This window comes from Dermacentor andersoni, chromosome 2, assembly GCF_023375885.2.
Source record: "Dermacentor andersoni chromosome 2, qqDerAnde1_hic_scaffold, whole genome shotgun sequence".
NCBI classification, from domain to species: Eukaryota; Metazoa; Arthropoda; class Arachnida; order Ixodida; family Ixodidae; genus Dermacentor; species Dermacentor andersoni.
The window spans coordinates 169,629,451-169,653,382 of NC_092815.1; the positions used below are offsets into that span (position 1 = coordinate 169,629,451).

General features: G+C 45.8%; 1 protein-coding gene across 1 annotated transcript; it reads left to right on the forward strand.

The window, feature by feature from the left end:
* The first annotated feature begins 4,431 nt into the window (after positions 1-4,431).
* LOC129387421 (uncharacterized) lies at positions 4,432-11,440 on the forward strand. Its single transcript, XM_055076346.2, has 3 exons — positions 4,432-4,532; positions 4,864-5,212; positions 10,797-11,440. The coding sequence occupies exons 1-3, from the start codon at positions 4,520-4,522 to the stop codon at positions 11,056-11,058; spliced, it is 624 nt and encodes a 207-aa protein (XP_054932321.1). The 5' UTR covers positions 4,432-4,519; the 3' UTR covers positions 11,059-11,440.
* Positions 11,441-23,932: the final 12,492 nt, after the last annotated feature.

Genomic DNA, 23,932 nt, shown 5'->3' on the forward strand with positions numbered 1-23,932 from the left:
CATTCGAATTCGAGGGCAAGGTCAGGGCAGACGTTGTCATGTGTGAACACTGACTGAAAGTGAGTGGTAGAGGTGTCAGCGTCAATGCCTGCGGTGGATTTTGTCTTGCTGTTTGTGCGTTGGGAACTTAGGAATCTCCAGAATTTTCTGGGTGCTGATTTAATGAAACTATTAAGTGTGCCATTGCAATAAGTCAGTTTAGCAGTCCTAATAGTACTTTTTAATAGGATGGCTAGAGAGTGAAGGCGAGTAAGGTAGTTTGGAACCAGGCGTATTTTGTTTGATTTTCTCAGTCTTTTGGTTTTACGCTTGAGGTGAATGCATCTCGTGTTATCCATGGATTCTTTTTCTTTGTGGATTTTGTTACAGTGTTATGTATGTCAATATTCAGGCCACAGGTGAGGGGCAGTAGCTATGATAAATGCTTCATGCTTTTAAAGCATGATGACTCCTCTTGAAGGTCGAATACGGGCAAAACTTTACTATAGTTAATCTCACAAGCGAAATGACCAAGTGCCACCTACCAGACTTGAGCAATTCCATTTTCTCTGTACATTTGCACTATTACTACTTAGAACACTTGGCCCCTGTGAATATTGTGAGCTACTGTGTAAAAAAGGTGTCATTGTCGCCTCGATGTCGCTGTTGGCATTGACGCTGTCGACGCTTTCTACGTTGTTTTCCTACAACACCAGCTTATTCTGGGCGCGTCCTCCATTGTCTGTAGGTATGTTCCATGGTTGGAACTTATCATCATCATAGTAATGTATGCCTGCTCTGTGCCGCCTGCGTTGTCTTCACGGGGATGACAACAAAGAATTTCACACAAACACATTGCCATCTTTTCAGGAACAATTTCTATGTGTTGCACATTATGTAATCCTCCTCCATTAATATATTGCTCGGTCTGCACTCAGAAATACATGCACAAGTGCCGCGGCTCTCAGAGTATGCGTGCAGAGTGAAGACCAACTATTGTCCAGCATTCTTGCTGCGCGATACACCATTTTATTTATTTATGTTATTAGGACCTTACTCAATATGGAAAAGTCTGCGGAGTCACCTTGCTTGACAAGGTCGGTCTTCCGAAAAGATGATGCTGAAGGGCGTAGTGTGGCTTCAACCTTCATTCTTGTTCCTGGGTCTATTTTGCATCTGGATGTCCCTCTTTGTTTGCCAGATTTTATAGCTTTCATTGGGCTGCTTAGTACGTGTGCATTTGTTTTTTATGTGTGCGTCTAAATGTAACGTATAAATGTGCACATTATATTACTGATATTTGCATGCAATAAAGAACAAACAAGTTGCGCGATAGCTCAGGGTCTCCCACATACACATTGCTTCAGCCTGATAGGCTCAAATCCCAGTGGAGCTGGTTGTGCGGAAATCGTGCTTTCCTTCGCGCTGTGGTAGTAATGAAGCTGGCGATGCCAAGATGGCCTGACGACGAAAAAAAAAATCATCGTTATTTGTCTTCGATGACGACAGTCGTTGTTGTCAGCGTTAAGAAGTCGGATGGAAGAGGTGGTCAGGCAAGGCAAACCCCCCAGTTTGATGCTCATAATTGTTGTCGTAGCAAAATAATGGGTCTAATTATACGTATTTACAGCTTCTTATTGTCCATTAAAAACAAACATGCATATAGCGCAGACGCTTGGAAGAGAAATTTGTACACATCACGTAAGATTTTCGTTGGATGAGTGTAGCTCTCGGACAAACCCAACTTTCTTCGTGTCCCTTAATAAAATCTGTTCCGTCTTTGCCTTCTCCATAGCGGGCGTGCTAGGCACTCACAAACCACAAGGAATCCTTTCTAAAATCTCTGTAGAGAGCCTACAATTACATAAATGCGTGATATCGCTTATTCATGGTCGAGCAATGTGAACGATCGTCGGACTATCTCTGTTACTTCTTAACGTGAACCTTTCTTTGGCTACTTCACGTGGTTTCGCTTGTCGTGTCACTGTTTGCGTATGGTCGGGGGGGGGGGGGGGGGTGCTTTGTTGTATCCCAGGCTCTGAGGACGCAATTTTAACGGTGAGCTTAATGCCCGGGAGCGGGTCTTTGCTCTACATAACGAAATAGTCAATTACGGCAGAAAACACATACACAGCAATGTCAGCTCATAAGTGTCCTAAGAGCACACAGAACCCTCTTGTAATGTCACCTAATATTCAACTGCTTCTTTTACCTTCGTAAATCTCCAATATATTTGCGCTACGCCATTCTCGGAGCATGTTGCCTTTGTGCCACTGGGCGTATGCTCATTGTTGGGAAATGCTTCTGAATAGGTATGTTGGCACTGTGACACAAGGGTCCAGAATTCTTACATGTTATTTATATCCCTGTGCATACGCCTCTCTACACCATTCCTCCCTCGACAAACAAGTTCATCGAATCCTCGTATTCGTGACATCACCCCGTGTGTACGTCTCATGTTGCGCATTGTAAGAACCAGCGCACAAAAGCACACTTCTCTTCTGCAGTGGTGATACGCGAATGTGTGTTCGTACGTGTATAGCCACGATGACCACAGATTATGACGATAAAACTGTTCGTAATTTGTTCTATATTCCGGGTCACCTTTGTGTCGCGCGCTAAACAGCTCCGCTGGTCATAAATCTTCACATAGTGGAAGGACTCTGGTTTTTTTTTTTTTTTTTCAGCTGTCGCCCTTCGCCCCTTCCGTGCAGTATTTCTACAAAGCGCCAGCTGCGCTGACGAATCAACAGCTGTCATTGAAGATACAGTATAAACATCAATACGCTTATAGTACAGCGCCACCAGTGTGCTACTGAACAAAGAATTGCCGAGCACAACCAGCAGTCATATCTTCCAAGACGGCTCAGCGTCGGCGACGCTCCATCTAGGCAGTGTGCGCCGTCCATAATGTACTATGGTCCCGACCATGCTTACACCTGAGGGGTGGTGTATGTGTATGTTTTAAGAGGCCACGGCAGGCGACGTGGACGAGGAGTGCGTTGGACGCATTAAAAAATATTCTACTTTAGAAGATCGCGGTTTCACTCGCGGTACCCTGCTACTGTCCCTTTAACTCAGTTCAGTGACACAGGGACTGTTGAAGTCCGTTTTACAGCGGAGCTGTTGCACACTAGGTTCCAGCGATTTGTGTGCATTGAGAAAAACGATGGTGGCCACCCCAGATCTTAAAGACGTAATGCGTAAAGCAAAAGCGTATCGCCAAGTATGACCCAGCTGCGTTTAATCACGAGGAGTATCAAAACGTATTGCGATACAAAAATATCGTAATAAAAAAGTAAAAGCGGAATATGTACTGTTTAGTATGGGCTGCGGTTTGACGTCACTGACCCTATAGGCCAACCAGATAACCTTATTTCAGTCTCTTCCACTCGTACAATAGGCAGGCCGCGGGCGGTGAGGACTGCGGAAGAACAGCGCGCCTACGATGAACACCATCGTGAAGCGGGAATGTGGACGGTGACGGCGGGCGGCACGTAATACGGACGGAGGTCACGTCGCAAAAGCAATCGTATGCCCCTTTGGTTAGATCACCCCTACCGACTCCACTCCTATCGTAATTGTAGGTGATTTCAACATAGACATGTCTTGGCTAGAAGAAAGGTCGTACGTGGCGTTTTTCTTGGAAAGGTTCGGCATTCGAAATTACACAAACATCACTGTGCCCACAACGCGTCATTGGTCGTGTATAGACCTCACATTGGCCGACAAACTTTCCAATGTCGCAACGGAGCCGTTAACCATATGTCATAGCGATTATAAAGCAATAGTCCCCTTTGTGGCCAAATATTTAATCCAAAAATCGAAATAATAGAAGGTTTAAAACATAGAAATATACGTTGAGTATGCAATTTATTAAAACAAGAAACAATTTTGAAAAATTTTAGTCCATTGTGGTATGTCTTCTATGTTCGGTCAACATATTTATCATCATATATTAAGCTTCACTGGTGACTGGGCCCACTGTAGCTGCGCTTTATTTTTTTGTAAAATTCTTTTATGGAGGAAGGGGGGGGGGGCGGTAGTAGACCCAATCGTACCACGTGGTGCAGAAACGTGTTTTGAGCTATGGTACAGAGTGAAGACGTGGACCACGTCTATCAGCTGAATGTCTGACGCATTTCGAGGCACCATTTTGGTTGTCAGCATTACGATCACTTAACTTTTTCTGAGTCTTTCTATCGCAAAACTGACGCGAAAAATGCAAGCCCTAGAAATCGAGCGACCATCCTGATTTCGGTATCGCTACGCATGCACAGAAGAGCACAAATCGAACACCTTGCATGGACTGGTATTCCCATGGCGCAGTCTGACCCTTTGTCAAGCGTCTACGCTGGTATCACCTTTTTAAGGACGAGGCCAGCAATCGTTTCCATAGTTCTGCGCTGCGTAGCATACCAGCAGTACGTTTTATTGTATTGTTGCCTTTGCAGCGGGTATACTATACTCTGTTCCGCAGCGGCTTAGCTCGTAATTTTTTCGCTCGGCATTAAGGCGTGTCAGAGAAACTGTGCGCACCATGGGACCAAAAGGTTTGTGATGCCTTTTGCTTTGGAAAGAAGTAGAATATTACCATCCTGCTGTCTTGCTTCTGTTTAGCAGCTTTAATTCTCGCAGCCAGCGAAATGTGACGATGTTAATTGAACTACGTGGTTTAGTACAGCTTAAATTAGCCTTGCAGCCTTCGCCATGTGGCAGTGGCCCACACAATTTTACTCGTATGAGTGACGCTAGCGAGAGTAATATGCAAAAGTTGTCTGCGTAAACATTGGCATATTGATACGGCTGTACCACGCCATTTAGCTATGCACCCAGTTCCAGCAGCGCCCTTGATTTGTTCTTTGCTTTCTTTTCCCTATGTAGCACGTGCTCCAAAATGCAAGGCGCTCTCAGCGAACGTCGAAGGACAGTGTAGGGAACCACCGCGCCAAACTTTGTGTGGCATTTCTGCTGCCAAGGGAACTTGCGTCCTACTCTCCGTGCTCGTGTTTTCTTTTGGAGCCCTCTTTTGCGCCTTCTTGATGAACCTCACCGACCGCTGGGAGCTGCAGGTGACCGCGTATGGCATCGCCACAGCAGCCACCATCGCCAGCCTCCTCTTCATTTCTTACGCACGCACCAGTCCGGAAGGTGTCGATGGGACGTCCCCTCACGATCGCCATCGCACAGCAACTTCTCGTCATAACCGAACGTTCCAGGCTTCGTTCAAGAGGTAAGGAATGTGCACAGAAAGCTGTCACGCATTTGCTTAGCAGTTGTACGGTGCTCACGGAATGAAACGTGACAGGATGCATTAGGTAGAACGCGCGATACGTACAAATACTCTTGAGTACAACGGCATGTCGCTATTTTTCTCTTTTCGCGAAAGGCGACGCGCACTCTTCTCTAATGGTGCGAGCCACCATTACGCTTATGTCACACGAACGGCAAACGGTAGAAAGGAAAGCATACGCGTTAGTTGGCCCTACATTGACGAGTTTCATTCTTTGAGTGCTGTATACCTCTTGTAGACTCGCGAATACACGTGTGGGGTTTCCTATTTTCGGCACTGTTGCACAATCATATCCATAGCGAGGAGCCGCATTTTCCCACAAACCAATACAAGAATTCTAGAGCACACTCGGGTTGTGGGTGCATTAACATATTTTATGCATATGTGAATGTAAGGCTCAAGGTGACATTGTTGTGGCCATCATATTAGTGTGCTAGGATGTTGTGAAGCTCCGTTATCAAGAAACCCATAGCACAACATATGGGTCTTGCGCCAAATGACAAATCAATAACGTGAAAGTCCGTTGCAATGCGTTCACCCTTATGCAGCAAAACAGTGCCTGTGATATGGCGCACTGGCGTCATCGTAGCAGCCATATTCGGGTACTAGCACGGCGTGAAGCTGTCTCCATGACGTTACGTGAAAACTTTATATATAGCAGTTGATCTTGTTTTTAGTGACGCAGCAAGCAACGCGAATTGAGTTTCTCAGTGAAGAAACTTTTTAAAAGGGAAAAGAATAAAAGAAAACTGTTCGGCACGTTTGATTTGTTGATGCCGAAAAACCACACTAGATGGGAAGCTCGTGCAGCAGCGTAGCTGCGAACGCTAACGCCTGCTCCGTCGTCATTTCTTATGAAATCTGGTGTAGGCGAGATTGGTTTTGTAGATCATTATCGATTCACCACTTCCGATTATCCACTCAGGCATACGGTAGCCCAGCTGCTGCGGCGTGCGCTGCTGAGCTCGAAGTGCGGGTTCGATCCTGGCCATGGCTGCCGCATTTTAATGCGGGCGATACGCGAAAAAAAAAATGGATGAGTCTTAAGCTTCGCCTTTATGAATGGAATGCGATAGCCTTCAAAGATTCCTGACTACTTCTGACGCTCACCGGCAACAGCGGCTTATGACCATAATGTATTCTTGGAAACGCTAGTGGTGAACGCTGTGCACGAAGGCGAGCATTCTGGTTCTTTTTGTTTGTTTCCCCCCTTCCACGGCGGGCGCCGCCGCTGCTGTGGAGGCCAGCGCCATCTTGTGGGTCTTGCAAGGAATCTAGCGGGGTGCACCCTTCCTACATAGACAGACCGCCAACGGCAGCTGGAAAAGGGGTTGGGGTTTGAGTTTCCGCGAAATCGAATTGTTTTCTCGTGTATACAAATTACAGTCCGACGCTATCATCTGTGTAGGTTATACATTCAATTATTTAACTAACGCCTCTGCGCCACGCGAAGAGCGTACGTGGATAGGAATGCGTAGTTCGGAATAATTTTTATAATACAGCCATCACCACCGGCGCTGACGCCGGATTTTGCTATACAAGCGGCCATTAAGCCTATTGCGTTAAAATGATCCTGTTCTTGCGTTTAGGCACTCGTTAATTATCCCCAGGTGCTCCAATTTATTCCTGTCTCCCTGAGAACGGCGCGTCCCCTAATCAGGTCATGATTCTGGCACGTAAAATCGACACCTGCATGTAGCACCTGCATACGCCTTTTATCACGCCAGCGTCGTTTCTCTGGCCTCCGTCATTTATTGTGGGTCATGGTGACCACATTCTGATCCGAGCGTGACGCAAAAGAACATGCGAATTGACATGCCGGTGCACGCTATACGACACCTTGCATGGTAGACAACCGAAATTTAGAACTTGTTCGGCGTGTTGGCGCATCTTAGCAAACTTTCTTTTAACTGCGCGAACGGACGACCACAGAGAGAGCACGAAACGACAGGCGCGGAACCGGAATCCTTGCGCTGGCGTCGTCTCGCAGTCAATGTGCAGATAACGTGTGTCAAACCATTCATACTGACAGGTCCACAAACACCTTAATGCTAAATTTGGCATTTACTATTTTTATCTTTGTTTGGCTTCACTGCAAAAACGTTCGCGGTTATAGGCTGGGAAAAATTTGGTCTTCGGGATCTCGACGCAGCGTCTTGCTCCTAATCTGCGCCTACTTTTGTCGTTCCCAACCAATTTATGATAAACGCTACTTGGCCAAAATTGCAGATGCCTTGCTGTTTGCCTTTAAACGACTATACAGCCCATCGTACAATTACTCAAGTTTGAAAGCAGTATAGGCTCCGTTGCAATTACGCTGGCGTATCTTGCTGGGGCATCTGGTGAGATAATTTTGATATGACAGTCGCACTATACCGCATGGATCACCACATTGTTTTAATAAATGCTCGCCTGCAATTTCTTTTAAAGCGAGCGACAGAAGCAAGCAAGTTGCTCATTTCTGGGCTGATGCACATGCAAGATGAGGATGATCAAATAAGAACTTGCGAAAACGAACAGTTTCTCGTACTCGTGAGTTGCCGCGCACTCCTTTAAGAAACTGACCCGTATGTCATCGCGGCTAACTTCCTGGCCTTGTGAAGGCGGCTGGTTTCAGGTCCAAGTACACTGAAAAGCAATTAAAACAAATGAACACATGGGAAAAAAGTAATTTGAAGAAGGAGCTGCGGCTAAAGTGCAGCGCAGTACCATCTAACAACGTCGGCAAGATACAGGCATCAAGCATGCTCGCAGTATGTTGCCGATAGCCAGCTTACGCATCCTGATCTGCTTCTTTATCCCCGGGTCGTAGCGTCGTTCACAGCTTATGTGGCTGAATGCCATCACCAGCGTGATGGCGCTGTCAGCATGGCAGTTCCTGCAGTGCGCGCGCGCTAGATACGCCCCTGGGGCGCAGCGAGTGTGTGTAGCTTCCTTTCGAGGCTGCTAATGGGGAAACATGATGCAGTTCGGCCACTGCTTCTGCGTTCCAATCACTTTTGCTAGGGCCTGTACGCTGTCAAAATACAAATAAAAATGTTGTCGACAGACGTTTCCATTCAGTTTGCAATGAGACCAAGCTAACTGCTTCGCGTGTTCCCCCGTGCACCGCAACTCTTCGCTTATCGGCCCTAAAGCTCCTTAAAATGGCTTATTTGGCATACCCCACATCTATACTAATCATTTGGACGGCTTTCTTTTTGCTTATTCTGGAACGGGTCTGTTCTTTTACAGCGAAGCTGTATATGACTGCGAAACCGGAGCTTCTTCGTCTCCGTCGACAGACAATTCAACCAATCACAGCGGAAGGCGGGCACCGCGTGCGCCGTTTGGTACCTTGAACCACCACCAGGTGGTGCTCGCCTCCGGGCATTACGAAATTTGGTTGTAGGAGTTCAGTGTTTTTTTTTTTTTTTAGACCAAGGTACGACATTAGGCAGTGTAATAGCAAGAGCTTGGTGGCACAACCCACCGCCCCGTTCGAAAGGGGACGCTCATAACATCCATCCATCCGTGGCAATTGCGGCACCGGCCATGCGGGGGAAAGCAAAAGAAAAATCTATATCAAACTCCCCTTCGGGCGCCCAGTTCGCCGCAAGCGTTTCGCGGCAAAGATTACGTGGGAATACGCTACAGTTGCCGGGAAGCTCCAACTCTAGCATACGTAGCATGGAACGAGGTCGCTACACTATCACAAGTAAAGGAATAAGCCAGCTAGCAACTGATTTCATGTGCTTAGATAGCAATATGAAAAGGCCAAGCGTAGTTAAGACTCCTGAAGAACGTGAACACTATTAGTGGCGACGGGAACAGCAACGTCAACATGCACAACGGCGTCCTGCTCAGGCTCGGCAGCACCCAGTTCAAGGCTACGGCACATTGTACTGTCGGAACAAGTGATATCACAGCTTTTCTTGCCAGCCACCTTATACAGCGAGGATTGAAGCTAAGTGTGAGACCGGGCCAGCTGGTGGAGCCCAATTTTTTTCGCCTTTTTTGTTCGTCTCTTATCTATTTTGCCTCATATATTTGGATAGTGCTTCTACTGAGACATTCCTGTGCACACTAGGCGGGCACAGATCACGAAAGCGTATGTAATTACACAACGTAGCACATTGTAACGTCCCCTTAAAAACAAAGATTACGTCGCTAGGCAGACGACGACGAAGTGAGACACAAACCACACATACGGGGGCCAACTTCCAACTGTTTATTCACCAGACACCACGCAATTTTATACAAGAAACCTAAGTGAAAAGTAATCACAGTAGCGATAAGCAGGGGTGATAAGAGCTAACACTGTTCGTAGGCTAGTGATCTGTACTGAATAATTATGGCAGGTACATATGAGCACGCGTGCATTACAGGCGTAATCCGAGCATCCAACCAAATGTGGCAGCTGCACGTTCTATGTTTAGCGGCGATTACAGGCTATCATTTTGATTTACATTACTTCGTCACTTATTGCTAGTGACGGCGTGCTGTGTGTGGTTTTCAGTGTGGTTTCTTGCTTTCCTTAGAAAAATCGTTTTGTCGAGGAGTGGCGCACAACCAGTGGTCTTGCAGCGGTCTGCCAAGTGGCCGCCCCTGTTGCTGTTGACCGCCAACCGGTGCTCTATCGCTCGATCAATGAAGCACCTTTCCGTTTGTGCATTACATACACCTTGCCACATTTTAGGGGAATGTTGTAAACGACATCGCTAGCACAATCGGTGTAGCGTAGGACGTGCTTCTTGGAGCAATTAGCTGGCAACTTATTCGCCATCAAAGGGCAGATTCTGGCCTGTTTGCATGGGGCGGAAAACACAATGCGCATATTGTGTCCGGCACAGCGGCCTTTTTTATACTTTGGGACAGCTTACGTACGTAAGGAATTACGTGCTGTTCATTTTTTCTCTTCACTTGCGCCCATTTTCCCCGTGTTTTATCTTCTGCAGGAGACTTTCGTATATGCCGTTTGTGTGTCACTTCGTCGTCGTCTGCTTAGCACAGTAACCTTTGTTTTTAAGTCATGAACCAACTAGCTCAGCAACAAGTTTTGCTAACCTCCCGCTTCGCTTGTCGCACTGTCATGGGTTAGAATGTAGGAACAAAATGAAAAAAAAAACAGCATGCTGCAACAATGGTCGACACTACATGATTTCCAACGCGAAGAAAGGTGATGAGTTTGCGCGGCACTGGCTTATCATTGCTGCTTACTTAAGAGCACATTTACACTACTACGTGACCCGCTCAAGCATGACATTTACTAACGCTTCGCCTGGAGCAATTGTAACACTTTATTGCAACTTGTATTCGATGTATTGCTTTTGCCGACGGATGAGGCAATACGAGGTTAAACTTGAAGTATTAAAAGTACCACGTCTGTCTTCACAAATGTTCGCGTTTCGGCGACTGATGGTTGATGCTTTCAGTGCATAGTCAATAGGTCGATGATGCATATAGCGTAATTGGACCGTTCTGTGTTTTGTCCTGTCCTCTGACTGGCTATGCCTTTTTCCTGACTTTTCCCACTTTTTAACAGTCGGCAACGGGATGTTGCCCGACCGCCCCCTCTCTGGGTGCCAGACTGGACGGATGCTGGTCCATTCTTGAGTAACCTGAACCATGACGAAGATTGGCTCGTGCTGCCTGAAGACAAGACTCAGCAACTCTACGTTGGGTCCTATCCAATACCAACGCCGGTGCACACGTCTCCTCCAGCGAGTAGTGTCCTCACGACGTTCGGAAACGGGATGGTTTGGCCATCGCCCCCACTAACGCCGACAGAACTGCTCCGTTCCTGATCTTCGCGTTGTGTGTCCAACAAGACAGCATGCGGTTTTATTTAGTGTCGCGTGATGTGCTTCGAACGTGCTGTTTGATTTTAATTTGGTGTACGATGTAATGTAATATTGTGGTCATAACAATGTATGACATTCCTATGCACTGACTGATACCGCATGACAACAGATCCTGCACGTTCCTGGCACGCATGGGTGTGTTGCTAGAAGTTGGTGTTGCATAGGATCGTATTGAAGCATGTGACTACGTTCAATTTACCTTTTTAGCCTTAGTGATCCTGCCAACGTCGATTATGCTTTACGGCTTGGTCATGTATCAGACGCGAAGCTTGAATCCAAGCTGGTTGTGTGAAATCTGACAATAAACGTCGTTTAGTGCTTTTTAGAGCACGTTTTCTTTCTATTGTACCGATACTCAAGACTTAGTGCTGGAAAAGTAGGGACGCACCGTTATTGATGTTCTCCTAACTGTTCATGTGTTTATACTCTCCCAACGACCGAGTTGTCTTATGCCGTACGTGCAACGTGATTCCCCGCTCACTGTTTTATCGAACTGAACATTACATTTCATTCTCGCAACAGTTTCCTCATTCACTGCAGAACGACCACAGGAAGCGACTACGATACTGTTTCAATATACACCCCAACGCAATGTAGCAGCATATATACGCACTCATTTCTCGTGAAACTGCTCGTGATATTCTTAGAGCGTTCAAATGACTCGGGAAAGAGCGAAATTTTGATTAGTAGAGCCTCGTTCCTTCTCGGAGAGGCGAATGTTTGCTCTATGTAAGAAGGCATTCACTTGACGCGTTCACACTCTCAAATTCTTGTGCAGGTTGCCAAAGAGCAACACCAAGCGCTGAAGTTCGCCTGCAGGCCACATAAGCCGCAACTCTGCAAGTGATAGGAAACACGTCCGCCCCTGGGCGAAACGCATTACGCCCTGATATTTTCGAAAACAAGCGAAAGTACCCAAGAACGCAATTTTTTTTTCTTTTGAGGCTGTACCGAACCGTGCTAATAGTTCTTTTATTGTGGCTGGCTCATGCTGTGCCTGCAGACGAATGCCAGACAGAAGGGAATACGATGAGTTACGCTGCCCTAATTTTGTTATCTCTCTGACGGCGCAATATGATCGGGAAAAGCATAATCGACCTAAAAGGTGCACGGCGAGCTCAAGACGCTGAGCCCGTCCTTGGTATTACACTGAGCAGACGCCCTCCGTGCAAAAGCAAGACCAAGCTGCGCCGAGGAAGCTCGCCCACCACGAAACCCCCAAATTTGACGCAGTACACTCGCGCCGGGACCCAATATCTTAAAAAGCCCTCGCATAACTGTTGATACTAGCGCGGCATCGGAACATGCGCAAGCGCTCTTGTTTTCTTTCACTCGGAATTGAAGTGTTTCGTCTAATACGCGCACTTCGTAGCGCGACCTTCCGTAACGAGAAACGGCAGTCTTTGGCGTGGTTTCTTTTACGCACACTAAGAACAGAGGCAGGTTTGATTGTTTTTCTATTCATTAATTTATTTGCAGGATTCCAACACTTTACGAGCGTTCAACGCAACAGTGAAAGGATTTTGAAGTACAGCGAATTTATTTCCGTTCAAAAGTGTCATCTTCCGAGTGTGGGGTTCCGCTTTCAAATTATATGGATATGCTTGTTCGTTCAGGGCAATGCGGCCATCTTTGAAACAAACATGCTAGAAGTGGAGATGGTGTGGTCCGGTTTCTTTCAAGCTGATTGCAATCTTCCCTCATGTAGCCAGTATATTTGCTGGTCGCTCCAACTCCGACAAAACACATTTCACCTGAAGGCATTCTTTGTCAGAAAGTCGAACTAGTGAAGTCAGTCGGTGTTTAGAATTTTTTTCGCAGATGACAATTTGATCACTGTTCTTGGTAGCAGTACGAAAAAGGTAGTTCAAAATTTTTCAGATGCATCGACTGTAATCGTGCCAGTGCTGTAGTAAACCTGTTTGATGCAGCTACAAATTTGATATGTGAGAGCGTAGCCTGGAAAGAGCTGTATGCTGGACGAATTCTTAATACAGGCATGAAACTACAGCGAAATATTACACTATGCAACAAGGACAGGACGGACATAGCTGTGTCTCTCGTGACTCCTGCTAAAACTAGGCTAGACAAAAGTTTCGCATCTACCGCGCAGAAGTCCCGATTTTCCTGCTTGGAGCATACAAATCGGAAGAGCTGTAAGGTGGTTCCAAAATGCCGGTTATGCCGGTATATTTTATTATTAAATGTGTGTGTGGGCCAGCTTGGTATAAGGGATGATTCCCGCTACTACTACTTACGCAATCACTACGTCTGAAAAATAGGCCGGCTCAAACAAGCTAACTAGTAAAAAATACGAAGAGGGTAAATAACAAGAACAAGCAGGCTATAAAGCAAGCACACAAAAAAGATGAAATATCAAAATTGTGTCCGCATTATGACACCACATACCGCAAGGAAGAAAAGAGCAAGCGCGCCAGAAAGGCGAAAGTTTTAAATGTCAACCAGAGAATGCGCAGCTGGCCCATCGACAATTATAATAATGATGGCGATTGAATTGACGAAAGCACGGAAAATAACACGGCTGATAATCGCATGACAGCAATTACTAGTTGGAGCGTGAGATCATTTGCTTGTAAATGATATAAAGAAAAACAGAAAAATGTTGCGACGTCCATATAGACAATTCGTTCCCACAGAGAATAAGCAGTAAACCCTGCTTGTATTGAGTGAGCAAAAGTCGAAGTTTCGCACCGGAGGTGAAGCATTAATATTAGTAGGAAAGTATTCAAGTACACAGAGTAAGCTTCGTAGCTTTACCGGCCATGTAAACTGCAATAAATATTCCCTTACTAATACATGAATAGGCATGGTGTCAGGCCTATACAGGCAAGCGTGAACCAACCTCACTCGATTTCCACGAACACACGCAGTGACGAAGTTGGCATGACTAAGGGTGCCGGCAGCGGGGAGCGAAGTGTCCGCGGTATTTGTCACTTCGACGCATATCTGAAAATTGAGATTACAGGACCTGCAACACTAGACATGCGGGAAGACAACGCACTAGAAGCCAGCAGCTCTGGTTCGCCAGGCCTTTGCATCCACTGCATATTACCTCCAAGACAGCGCGCGTGCTCCTTCTAATCCCTCCCCCTCCCCCTCCCCCCCTTGAACGCGCTTTATCACATGACCACCCTCATTGGGCGCGCGGACAAACGGCAAGCACGAAGGTACCATCCCGCTCGGCTCATTCTCGCACGCACAGCATACGACGGGCGGGGCGCGATAGGATTTTATCACACTAGAACTTTATTCGGAACATCACGGCAACGGTGACGGCGACGACGACGGCAAAAATTTGACTGCAGTTTCCATATAATTTCTATTGCAATATCACTTGCATTTGGCAAATCGGTAATCTGAACAAGCGAGTTGAGCAGCCGTGGAAGAAGAGCCAACAGGGGTCGCGCGTCAGAAATGCCATCGCTGAACCCGCACAAATCGCCAAGCATAATATTAAATTAATTACGTCGATGTTAGTGCAAAACGAGCCTTGGTTTTTCTGGCGACTTTTTCTTCCAAAGCCACACAATGGTAACAAACTTGTCAATAAAACCCGTGACGACATGGAGAAAATTTTGATGAAAAACACTTCAAGGCTACGTCTGAAAAACGCTGTAAAATGCAAGTCGTTAATATGACCTTGGAAGCAAAACGCTATTGACGTTGACTATTTTGTCATAGCCGAGAAAGGTAAAGGCGTAAGCAGAGACATGAGGCTGAGAACAAAAGGGATAGGGGGGGCCGAAGCAGATGCAAGACGTACGTAGGAAAAAGCAGACAAAGAATAGAGCCAAATATCATAGAGGTTGATCGAGATAGACAAGCACAGTTGACTTCCTAATTCCCGTCTACTTCACGGAAACGATTCGCGGCAGAAAAAAAAAGCGAGCAGTACGGTCATTCCAGTGCAAGTTTCAGCAAGCCTGCGCATTGCGTGCTCTTGTCCTTTAGTGGTCACTTTTCCATTTCCATTGCCATTCTGAGTGTATGGGCCACAAAGCAATTCCCACGTTCATACCTTCGACAAGGTGATTAACTGTCTTAGGTGTTCATTGAAGATTCATTTTTGTATTCAGCCATGACACTACACGTAAACCAAGGGCGTTGTGGCCCGAACCTTACTTTGCTTGTGTTACACTCCCCTTTTCGTACTGAACTCAATGTAAGCGCATACCTGCGTATATCTCAAGAAAAAGCGATCGAAGTGTAAAAGCTTTTTCGATTAGCCTTTGGCCTGTGTTGTTGACAGCGCTGCAGCCATCAACGTGACCTTGGACGAACTCACAAAATCAGCGGCTGTTTAAATACCCTGCAACGTAACATCTTGAACATGACAAAGTGTACCAAATCAATGTGCAACGTAAAAGCCTTTTTCCTTTTTGCATGATACGAACTATTCCAGTGAGAACAGCTGAAAACACAGGCCTCATGGTTACGGCGCCTGTACACTTGCGACACCGAAATGCAATCGTTTGAGCAATGTTTCGTGAAGCGAAGGTTCGACAGGCTAGCGATGTTGTCACCTTCTGAAGTATGCTTGAAAAAGTAGGGTGCGCGCGCACGCTATTTCTGCGATCATGCTCTCACTCTGAGGGGTTTTCTCAATTCTCCGAGCCCCGAGCCTTTCGCTTCAACCGCTCGACACTTTTACTCTTCCCTAAACCCTCTTCTCTAACTTGAGATTGACAAGAAAACATATCTGATCATCGGCAAAACATTACTGCTATATATTTTCTACAGATAAATTTACCTTAGAAAGCTTGTTTCCTTTCCACTGCTGGCCTTTCTTTTCGGCGCTTGAGATCTTGCAAGCATCTTCTTTGATACCCGACGCCACTAGTTCATTGTTTCCCGGTGTTTTCTATTCTTTTTCAACCTCGCTTTCGAGTAAGGTGCGCTTAGGAAAAAACAATATCCGAGCCCCAGCACCAAGTAAAGAAACAAAAGACAATGCCAGCGGCGCCGAAATTGAAAGGAACGAAGAGGAAATAAACAAGAGGCCCCTATACTCGCCAAGGGCGTCCGGTCTGAAATCACATCTATATTTCATAGCGACCGGTAAAGCTCTCGAACCGCCGGCGCTTTGCGGGTGTGCTGTGAGAGCGCCATCGAGGAGGGTGGAAAGTTTGTTTGACCTGCCAACACAAACACGATTCTGTGAGAGGCGTGTCTAGCGTGCCAGCCGTCCCCGCGCCTGCTGCTTGTGCGTCTGTCTGTACGTGTGTGTCTGTGTCGCTGAGATTTTTCAAGTGGGATGGTACGTTTACCTTTCTATATAATTCGATTTTATTTCCCCTTCTGTATGCGCCTCTATACCTGCGAGCAATAAAACAGACTGCCCGGCTCCCAGGGGCTGTGTACAAAACCATTCTTGTTTCCAGTGGGACCGTGTGTCTGTCGCCTGGTCTTTCTTTGCTTTGCGTGCTTCCTTGTTTGTCTTCTGGGCCGAAGGTGTCCCACCTTCAACCTCCCTTCCCAACGTTTCGCTCCACAAGAGCTGATTTTGTCTTTGAAAACATACTGGGGCCACTAGTTCAATCCTCGATAGCTATGATTCGTTTTCTTTTTTTAAAGTGCTGAGATCCGCACTTTATTCGGTGCATCCTGATGACTGCATTCAGAGAAGACAGTGTAAATGCTATTAAAAACAAAGCTAAAGCTACGCTTGTTCTCAATAACAGTCCTCTTATCGAAGGTCGCTGACTCGACTCAAAGTGGTCTAAGTCATCACTCGTTTTGGGGCACAGTGATCTGCTTTCTAAGCAGATTACAAAACGAGCACAACGTCTTAAAGCCTCGACCTTCTGTGCGAACTTTCCTCGGATATTTTAAACGTAATGTGGTAATCAATAAGGAGGAAACGTGAACATTTTTTGAGACAGAAACACAAACTAAAATGAGAAGAAATGAAATGGGCCTGCTTCCTTGCATTCTGTAGCCAATACGGCGGGAGCAAAGAAAAGTGCCTTGTCCTTTTATAAAGAGCACTCCCTTCATTTAATTCCCCCGGCGAAGCAATGGGCACACGGTTAGTTTGTACTGTTTGTCGAAGTCTGCTCCAAACGGGAAGACGACGAATCATAGATTCACTTCGAGGAGCAGAGGACACACGCGAAAAGGTCTGCTTTCTGTCGTCTCGAACAGTTGAGGTCGAGCTAAGAAGAAATTGTCTGGTGGGTCGAGACAGCAGATTCTAGAGTAAACGTTTCTCTGGTAGGGACCAAGGATGGTCACTTTGTACCTTGCGCACGTGGTGAGAGTCAACGGAAAAGCACAGTGCCTTTTTAGCCTTTCGTTAGTTTCGTTTCGTATTACGTAATTAAAGCGGCCGCTTGTACTTCCACAATCTGACCTCATTGTTGAGGCCTCGTTTTCGGAATCTCGAGTCGAGTGGCTCTTCTTCACGGGGTTCTTTTTTTTCCCCTTTGTGTAGCAATGTCCGCTCGAGGATACTTCGCGGAAACTAGAAAAGCAAATGCACCGCCCTTGAAATTCCTTCCCGACCGAAGAGGATGTTCAATATATGGACTACTTTAGAACCACGTGCACAATAAAGCGACTGTTTTCAGGTTCAACGCATTTGGCTGTACTCTGCAGCACAACCAAGAAATTTTCTTTAGGTACCTACAGGCAGGGTACTCCATTATATTGTCCATCGAGGTAATCCAGATGGTATGCATAATAAATAATACAAGCTAATTCATTACACACATAATTTCCTGCGCTCCTAAAGCGCTAATGTGCAGTGTTTTAGAGAAAAAGTGAAAAACCTTCTCTTGCTGCAGGGTTTAGAAGAAGGGCCTTCCTTTTGCGCTTTTAAAACTGATATGAGATAACTTCTTCGGTAGCTAGACTCTTTCTTTCATCATGTCAGAAACTGCGATGTATAAATCGGCATGTTCCTATGGGTGGGCAGCACAACACGGACGAAAGACAACAGGAAGTAGACGATACGAACGTACTTCCTCTTGTCTTTCGTCCGGGTTCCGCGGCCCACCCATAGGAACATGTTCAATCACCAATTCGCCGAGCTTTCCGTGTTAATGAATAAGTGGATTATTTAAGGTGCCTAAACAAATAAAACACATGACCTCTTTCACGACGTCCGCGGTTCCTGATGCTCCGGTAAGTGAAAAAATCGCATTGTCATCTTGACTACTCTATAGTTTAGGAATTCTCGCAGTCCTAGCTGCAAATACCAGCTAGAAAGGTTGATTGTACTTAGTATATTTGTGGATTATCTGAATAAATACATAGCTCTGATTCATTTAAAATACCCTTTTGCAGCCAGCGTGTTCTATATGTTGCCCTAATTCTATTAATAAGTACCTCGGCGAAAATATTACAAAAAGCTTGAGGTAGGCTAATGGGCGTATGATTGCTTTGTTTCTTAACGTCTTCCTCGGTATGGATTATCAGATTCTTGGTATTCTTACAACTCTCTGGTGCACTTCAAGTCCAGAGGCGCTGCATTCAAAAAAGGGTCGCAATATTTTGAAATATTTCATTGCCTCCACAGATCTTTGAATAAATGGGCTGGTATTTTATCTTCACCTGCTCCTTTTCCCTGGGCCGTCTTGCAATGCAGTTCTAACATCATTGCTAGTTACATATATAATTTCTGTATCATCTCCGCCATTTCTTCCAATCAAGGCTGCGTAGCTGCTCTGGGTAATGTACAGCTCCCTATAGGATTCCTCGGTTGCATTCAGCAGATAATTAAAATTATTGGTGACATTACAGCAGTTATATGGTGCTGCATACATTCTGCTTTCTTTCTATACCAAGCGGTATTCTCAAATATTTCAGCTGCCTCCGCCCCATTTTTACGTCTCCCTCAATCTTTCCGATGTCATAATTTTGAATATCATTTTGTCCTTGTTCATCAGCTTTCACAGTTCAGCCAATTCTCTTTAGTCTCTTGAGTTAGACATCTTAACGTTTTGTCGTTTGTTTATGAGGGTCATTTGTTTTCTTGAGAGAGCTTGCCTACATTTTTTGTTTTCGTGCCTTGTCTCTCGATTCAACTGTGAGTTCCGAAATATGCCTTCTTGTGGTTTCATTAATAGCATTCATGTTATTCTCATTCATCTGTTCTAAAGCCGCATATTCGCCTAGCAGCTTCTGCCTGAATTGATAGATTATTTTTCCCTGATGGCTTCCCGGCTGGCCTGTTTCTGCTTCACTAATCTTGCGATGTCTTCAAATTGAGAGCGATCCTAGACCTCAATAACATTTACTGACTGCCCTTTATGCTACCTACGTCTTGCACTGGGCTAAAGTCGGTAGTGAGAACGAACAATCATATTTTATTTATCGTTTCTCCGACTGATACATAGAAATCGGCGGTGCATACATTTTTTGCAGAATATTGCCGACTTTAATCCGATTAACAATTACTCCTATGGTTGGTGCTTAATTGTTGATTGTATGTTTTTTATGATGATTATTACGAAAAACCTCACATACCCAGTGTCACGTTCCCAGGGACAAAATTAGGCGTAAAAGAGGGTCATCGAAGAGCGACACACACCGAATAGCACATATTCTGTGACCCAAGTGGACGTCAAACCGGTTGTTTGAAGAGCAGCAAATACTCAGCCTTTCATACTCAGTCACATAAGTTCGTCCGACGATTGGTTTGGAACATTGTTCCCTAAGCAAAGCTGCTTTATGCTGTACCCTTTTCACCATGCATTACCCATGGAGCCAAGTTGGCGAGAAAGATGTTGAGCGCGCACATACATACGTAGAGACACACCGCAAACTGGGTGAAGTTTACAAAGAATTGAAACGATGCCAGTCGCATTATTGTGCCGGAAGTACTTCCCATGTATGCAATGCCACTTCTATCGCGTTACCTAACGGGAATGCGATCTCTACATATACACGGCTCACCTCGCATAAAGTTAGTCTCTTGGCTAACTAACGTTAGACAGCTGCTGAGCAGTATATAATTCGACATAACGAAGGTATATGTAAGACAATAGGTTTGACTTATTTCTGTTGTTTAAATTTGTTGGTCGGTTACAAAAGGCAGTTAGGATTATCAGACTAAAGGTGGTAAATTAGTTAAAAGAATCATTGCCAGTACTGAAGAAGCAAATATTTTTAACGAAACTTTACACAGGATTGATCGCGTTTCTGGCATTAAAACTCAATTTTCAGTTCTCAGGTATATTTTTGTACACTTGAAGCACAAAGCCGGCACTGCGGAAAGGAGAGATCGCTTGAGCGGCGTTGGTATCAGTGACGAAAGTGTGCCATGGGCCCTGTGCACAAACCTAACAAGATCCTTTTTGACGGGAAAGCGTGCTGTAGAAGCACTTAGGTAGTAGGAGATTGGGCGAAGTGTACAGCGGGCTTACAGGGTGTATGGCCAGAGATTCGTGAGATTAGCACATTACAAATCTCGTGACAGCATCGGGCATTTTCGATCAATCCATTAAACACAGGCCTACTAAAGCAGAGCGACGTGTTGTGCCCGTGCACCAGATTACAAATTTCTTTGTTGAAGTGGGTAAAACACAACCTAAATTGTAAAGAAAGGCTCCCTCTTTGCTGCCCGTCATCCATGCTGCCTATCTGTGGTTAACAGACTCACAAAGAGGGCAATAGATGGTGTGGTGATGTTACAAACAAACAGCCATCATAAAATCTATAGTAGAAGTTATGTTTACCATCCTGTACTAGCAAGTATTCCTCCTTAAGGTGTGACTGTGAGGCGGCTTGTTTAGTTTTTCTGTATTGCCTGTCGAGGCTTTATTCTTTAATTCAATGAAGCTCATGATAATATATTGAGGAGCCAGACGGCTTTTCAATTTATAAGAATAACGTTGGGTTGAATTAATTACTGTTGTCACAGACAAAATAGTTACAGCTTTATTTCACAACACAGCAACAAATACTTTGCATTATCCTCGTTTTTCACGTTGTACAGTCCTTCCTGCATACACAACACTGCCCACGCCTGTAACATTTTAACCTCACTGTAACGAAAAAATACTCACTTTGAATTTTGGCAACAGTGAAACCACTGTCACGCGTGTGCCCGCTGCAACAGTTCTGATCAAGGTGCCAACATAATGGCATCTTCGAATGAAGTGTACATGGCCATAAAACAAGCTGGGCGCAGTAGCTCCTTTGCTTCTTTATTGCACATGTCGCGACACTTTTCAGCTATCGTATTAGAATTAAAGGTTGCGGAAAAGCTGGCGGTGAAAGTTTCCGACATTGTACACTGGACTTTGCGCTTTAGGAACTTACTAATACCTAAACCAGCTTACAGTTGAGTGCCGTAACTGCGCGCGTACAAGCGCGAAAAATCAGGACGCTGTCAACCATCTGATTCTCAATGCGACCAAAGGTTCCTGAAAGAAGTGCATCGCCCCGGAATAAGACGACGAGCGGGAGCCGATGCAGTCGAAAGACACGAAAGAGACAAACCTTACGTCTCATCGAGGGACAAACAAACGTAACGAGATCGGCTCCGTTTGCAGTGCATCAAGGACTTCGCCGTCGGCCCCTCTAACTCAGTTTCTCTCAGAGCACGTCCGCCATGAGGTTCCGATCAGATGATTAAAAAAAGAAAGACCCAATAAAAAAGAAAAAAAAGTCATGTCTGCCACGTAGCACCGGGGTGAGGACAAAGGGAGCTCGAGCGGACATGAAAAATGTGGCCAGTGCGAGCAAGACAAGTGCGTCCTTTCCCCTGGCGAGAACAGCATGGTTTATGTGCGGTGCAGGGGATACTCATTCATATTGAAAGTGTGGAGGGAGTCGATGCGCCCTGCTTTTTGTACGCTGGAAGAGAGAGTGCTGGCAAAGCAGTGTTCGAAGGAAACCCGGAAAAGGTTAGTAGTCGCGGAAGTGGCTTTCGTGAGAGGATGAGAGGGCTAGAACAGAGAGTGCGTGCCTTGAATATCTTTGCGTTCCCCCGTGGCTATAGCCGCCGGAAGGCCTGCTTTCCTCCGCTGTCGCTCGACATAAATACGAGGGCGCTGCAGTGAGAAGAGGTATATAGCGGCGAAAGGCAGGGATATTCCCTTGCGGAGCCGGGGTTTTTGGTGTTGTACACGGCATGCGGCATACACTGAATAGCCAGTTCATTGTATTTGGTTCACGGTTTGAAGTCCCTGCTGTGCTTTTGGATATTCAAAGCCCAACTACAATTCGTTAGCGAAACATTCAGTTCAACCATGCCACCTGAACCACGAATCTTTCCCCGTGGCTGTGGTCGGGTGGGGAAGTCTACCACGTAGTTTCTTGCCCTTGCTCATCCATCAGGGGATGATGTTTATTTACCTTACCCTTTCAGGATTTTCCGTTCCAAAAGAACGATATCATTATGAGGCCCGCCATTATGAAGCACTCAAAATTAATTTGGCAACCTGGGTTTCTTTAACGTGCACCCAATGCAGGGTACACCAGCGTTTTTGCATTTCCCCCATCGAACTGTGGTCGCCACGGTTCTATTTCGCTCCCGCGCCCTCGGACTTAGCCGCGCAACGACAAACCAACCACGCTACTACGGCAGCTATAATCTTTAGTTCACTCTAACGGATATTTCTTAACTATTTCCCCAGCTTCATGTCTGAAACTGCGAGTTTCTTAACGTGAATGTCATGGAGCGAGCTAGAGGAAAGCTTACGGAGAATGCACAGGGACGCAACGTTGTAGTAGTAGCGGGCGACTTAAAAGAGGTGCCAAGCAGAAAAGAGTGAGGACTAGCCCAGCGTCTGGCGAAGGGTGTAGATGACTTGCGCGAGATGCCGCCTAGCGTGCAGATTGTGGTCCGCACGGTGCCGGAGCTTCCTTTTCGTGACACTAAAGTACAAAGATTGGTTGCCACTGCTAATGAGGCTATATGGAGAGTGAGCCGAGAGAAAAGTTTCGAGGTTGTCGAAGTAAACAAGGAAGTGAGAAGTTGTGGTAGTTTTCACCGAGATGGAATCCACTTTAACCACAGGCTTGGACGAGAAGTGGGCTGGCGACGTGCAAGTCGTGAAATTGCTTTTCTTTTGTTTGATTATTTGTTTGTTTGTTTTTCCTCTTTTTTGGGAAGGGGGGGGGGGGGGGCATGGCTCCTCAGGAGGACAAGAAAAGTAGAGATGTAGATTGTCCACTAGGGGAAGTTCATGTTATCATTACCTTCAGTAACAGAAAAAAGGACGAAAAGCAGGAAGAAGTGAGCTCACTGTGCAATAATCTGCGCAAATAAGCAGGACGAAGAAAGGTAAACTGCTTAGAGATTGAGGAGCAGTTAAATAAGGAACAAATATGTCTGTATTTGGTTAGAGAAACGCACCTAAGACAGAAGAACCGCCCATGGTTGAAAAATATATTTGGAAAGGGTCCAATGGAACTAACTTGGAAACAAAGGGAGGGGGAGTAAGAATGTTCGTACGTCAGGGAGCATAACGAGAAAGAGCACATACAAAGTGACAAGAGCATCTTTGCTTTTTGGGCACAATGACACGAAAGGAAGTGAGGCTGGGCCTAACATATTAATGGGCAGGAAAAATTGCAAAAGAGAAAAAAATATCAAGATTTAGCCGACTGCCTAAGTGGTAATATTAAGGGTATCGGGAAAGGAGGAGGAGGAATAACTGTTTATTTTCGAAACAGTATACCGGGCTAAGCCCCGGTTATACTCCAGGTGAGAGGTCTGCTCATTCCAGAAGCCCTCTGGCCTTCATTGCCTCCATGGCACTGGCGACGAGCAGTCGTTGTTGTTCCAGGACCTCGGAGACGAGCTTGGCCTCCCACGTTTCGATGTCTCCGCTTTCTTATCTGG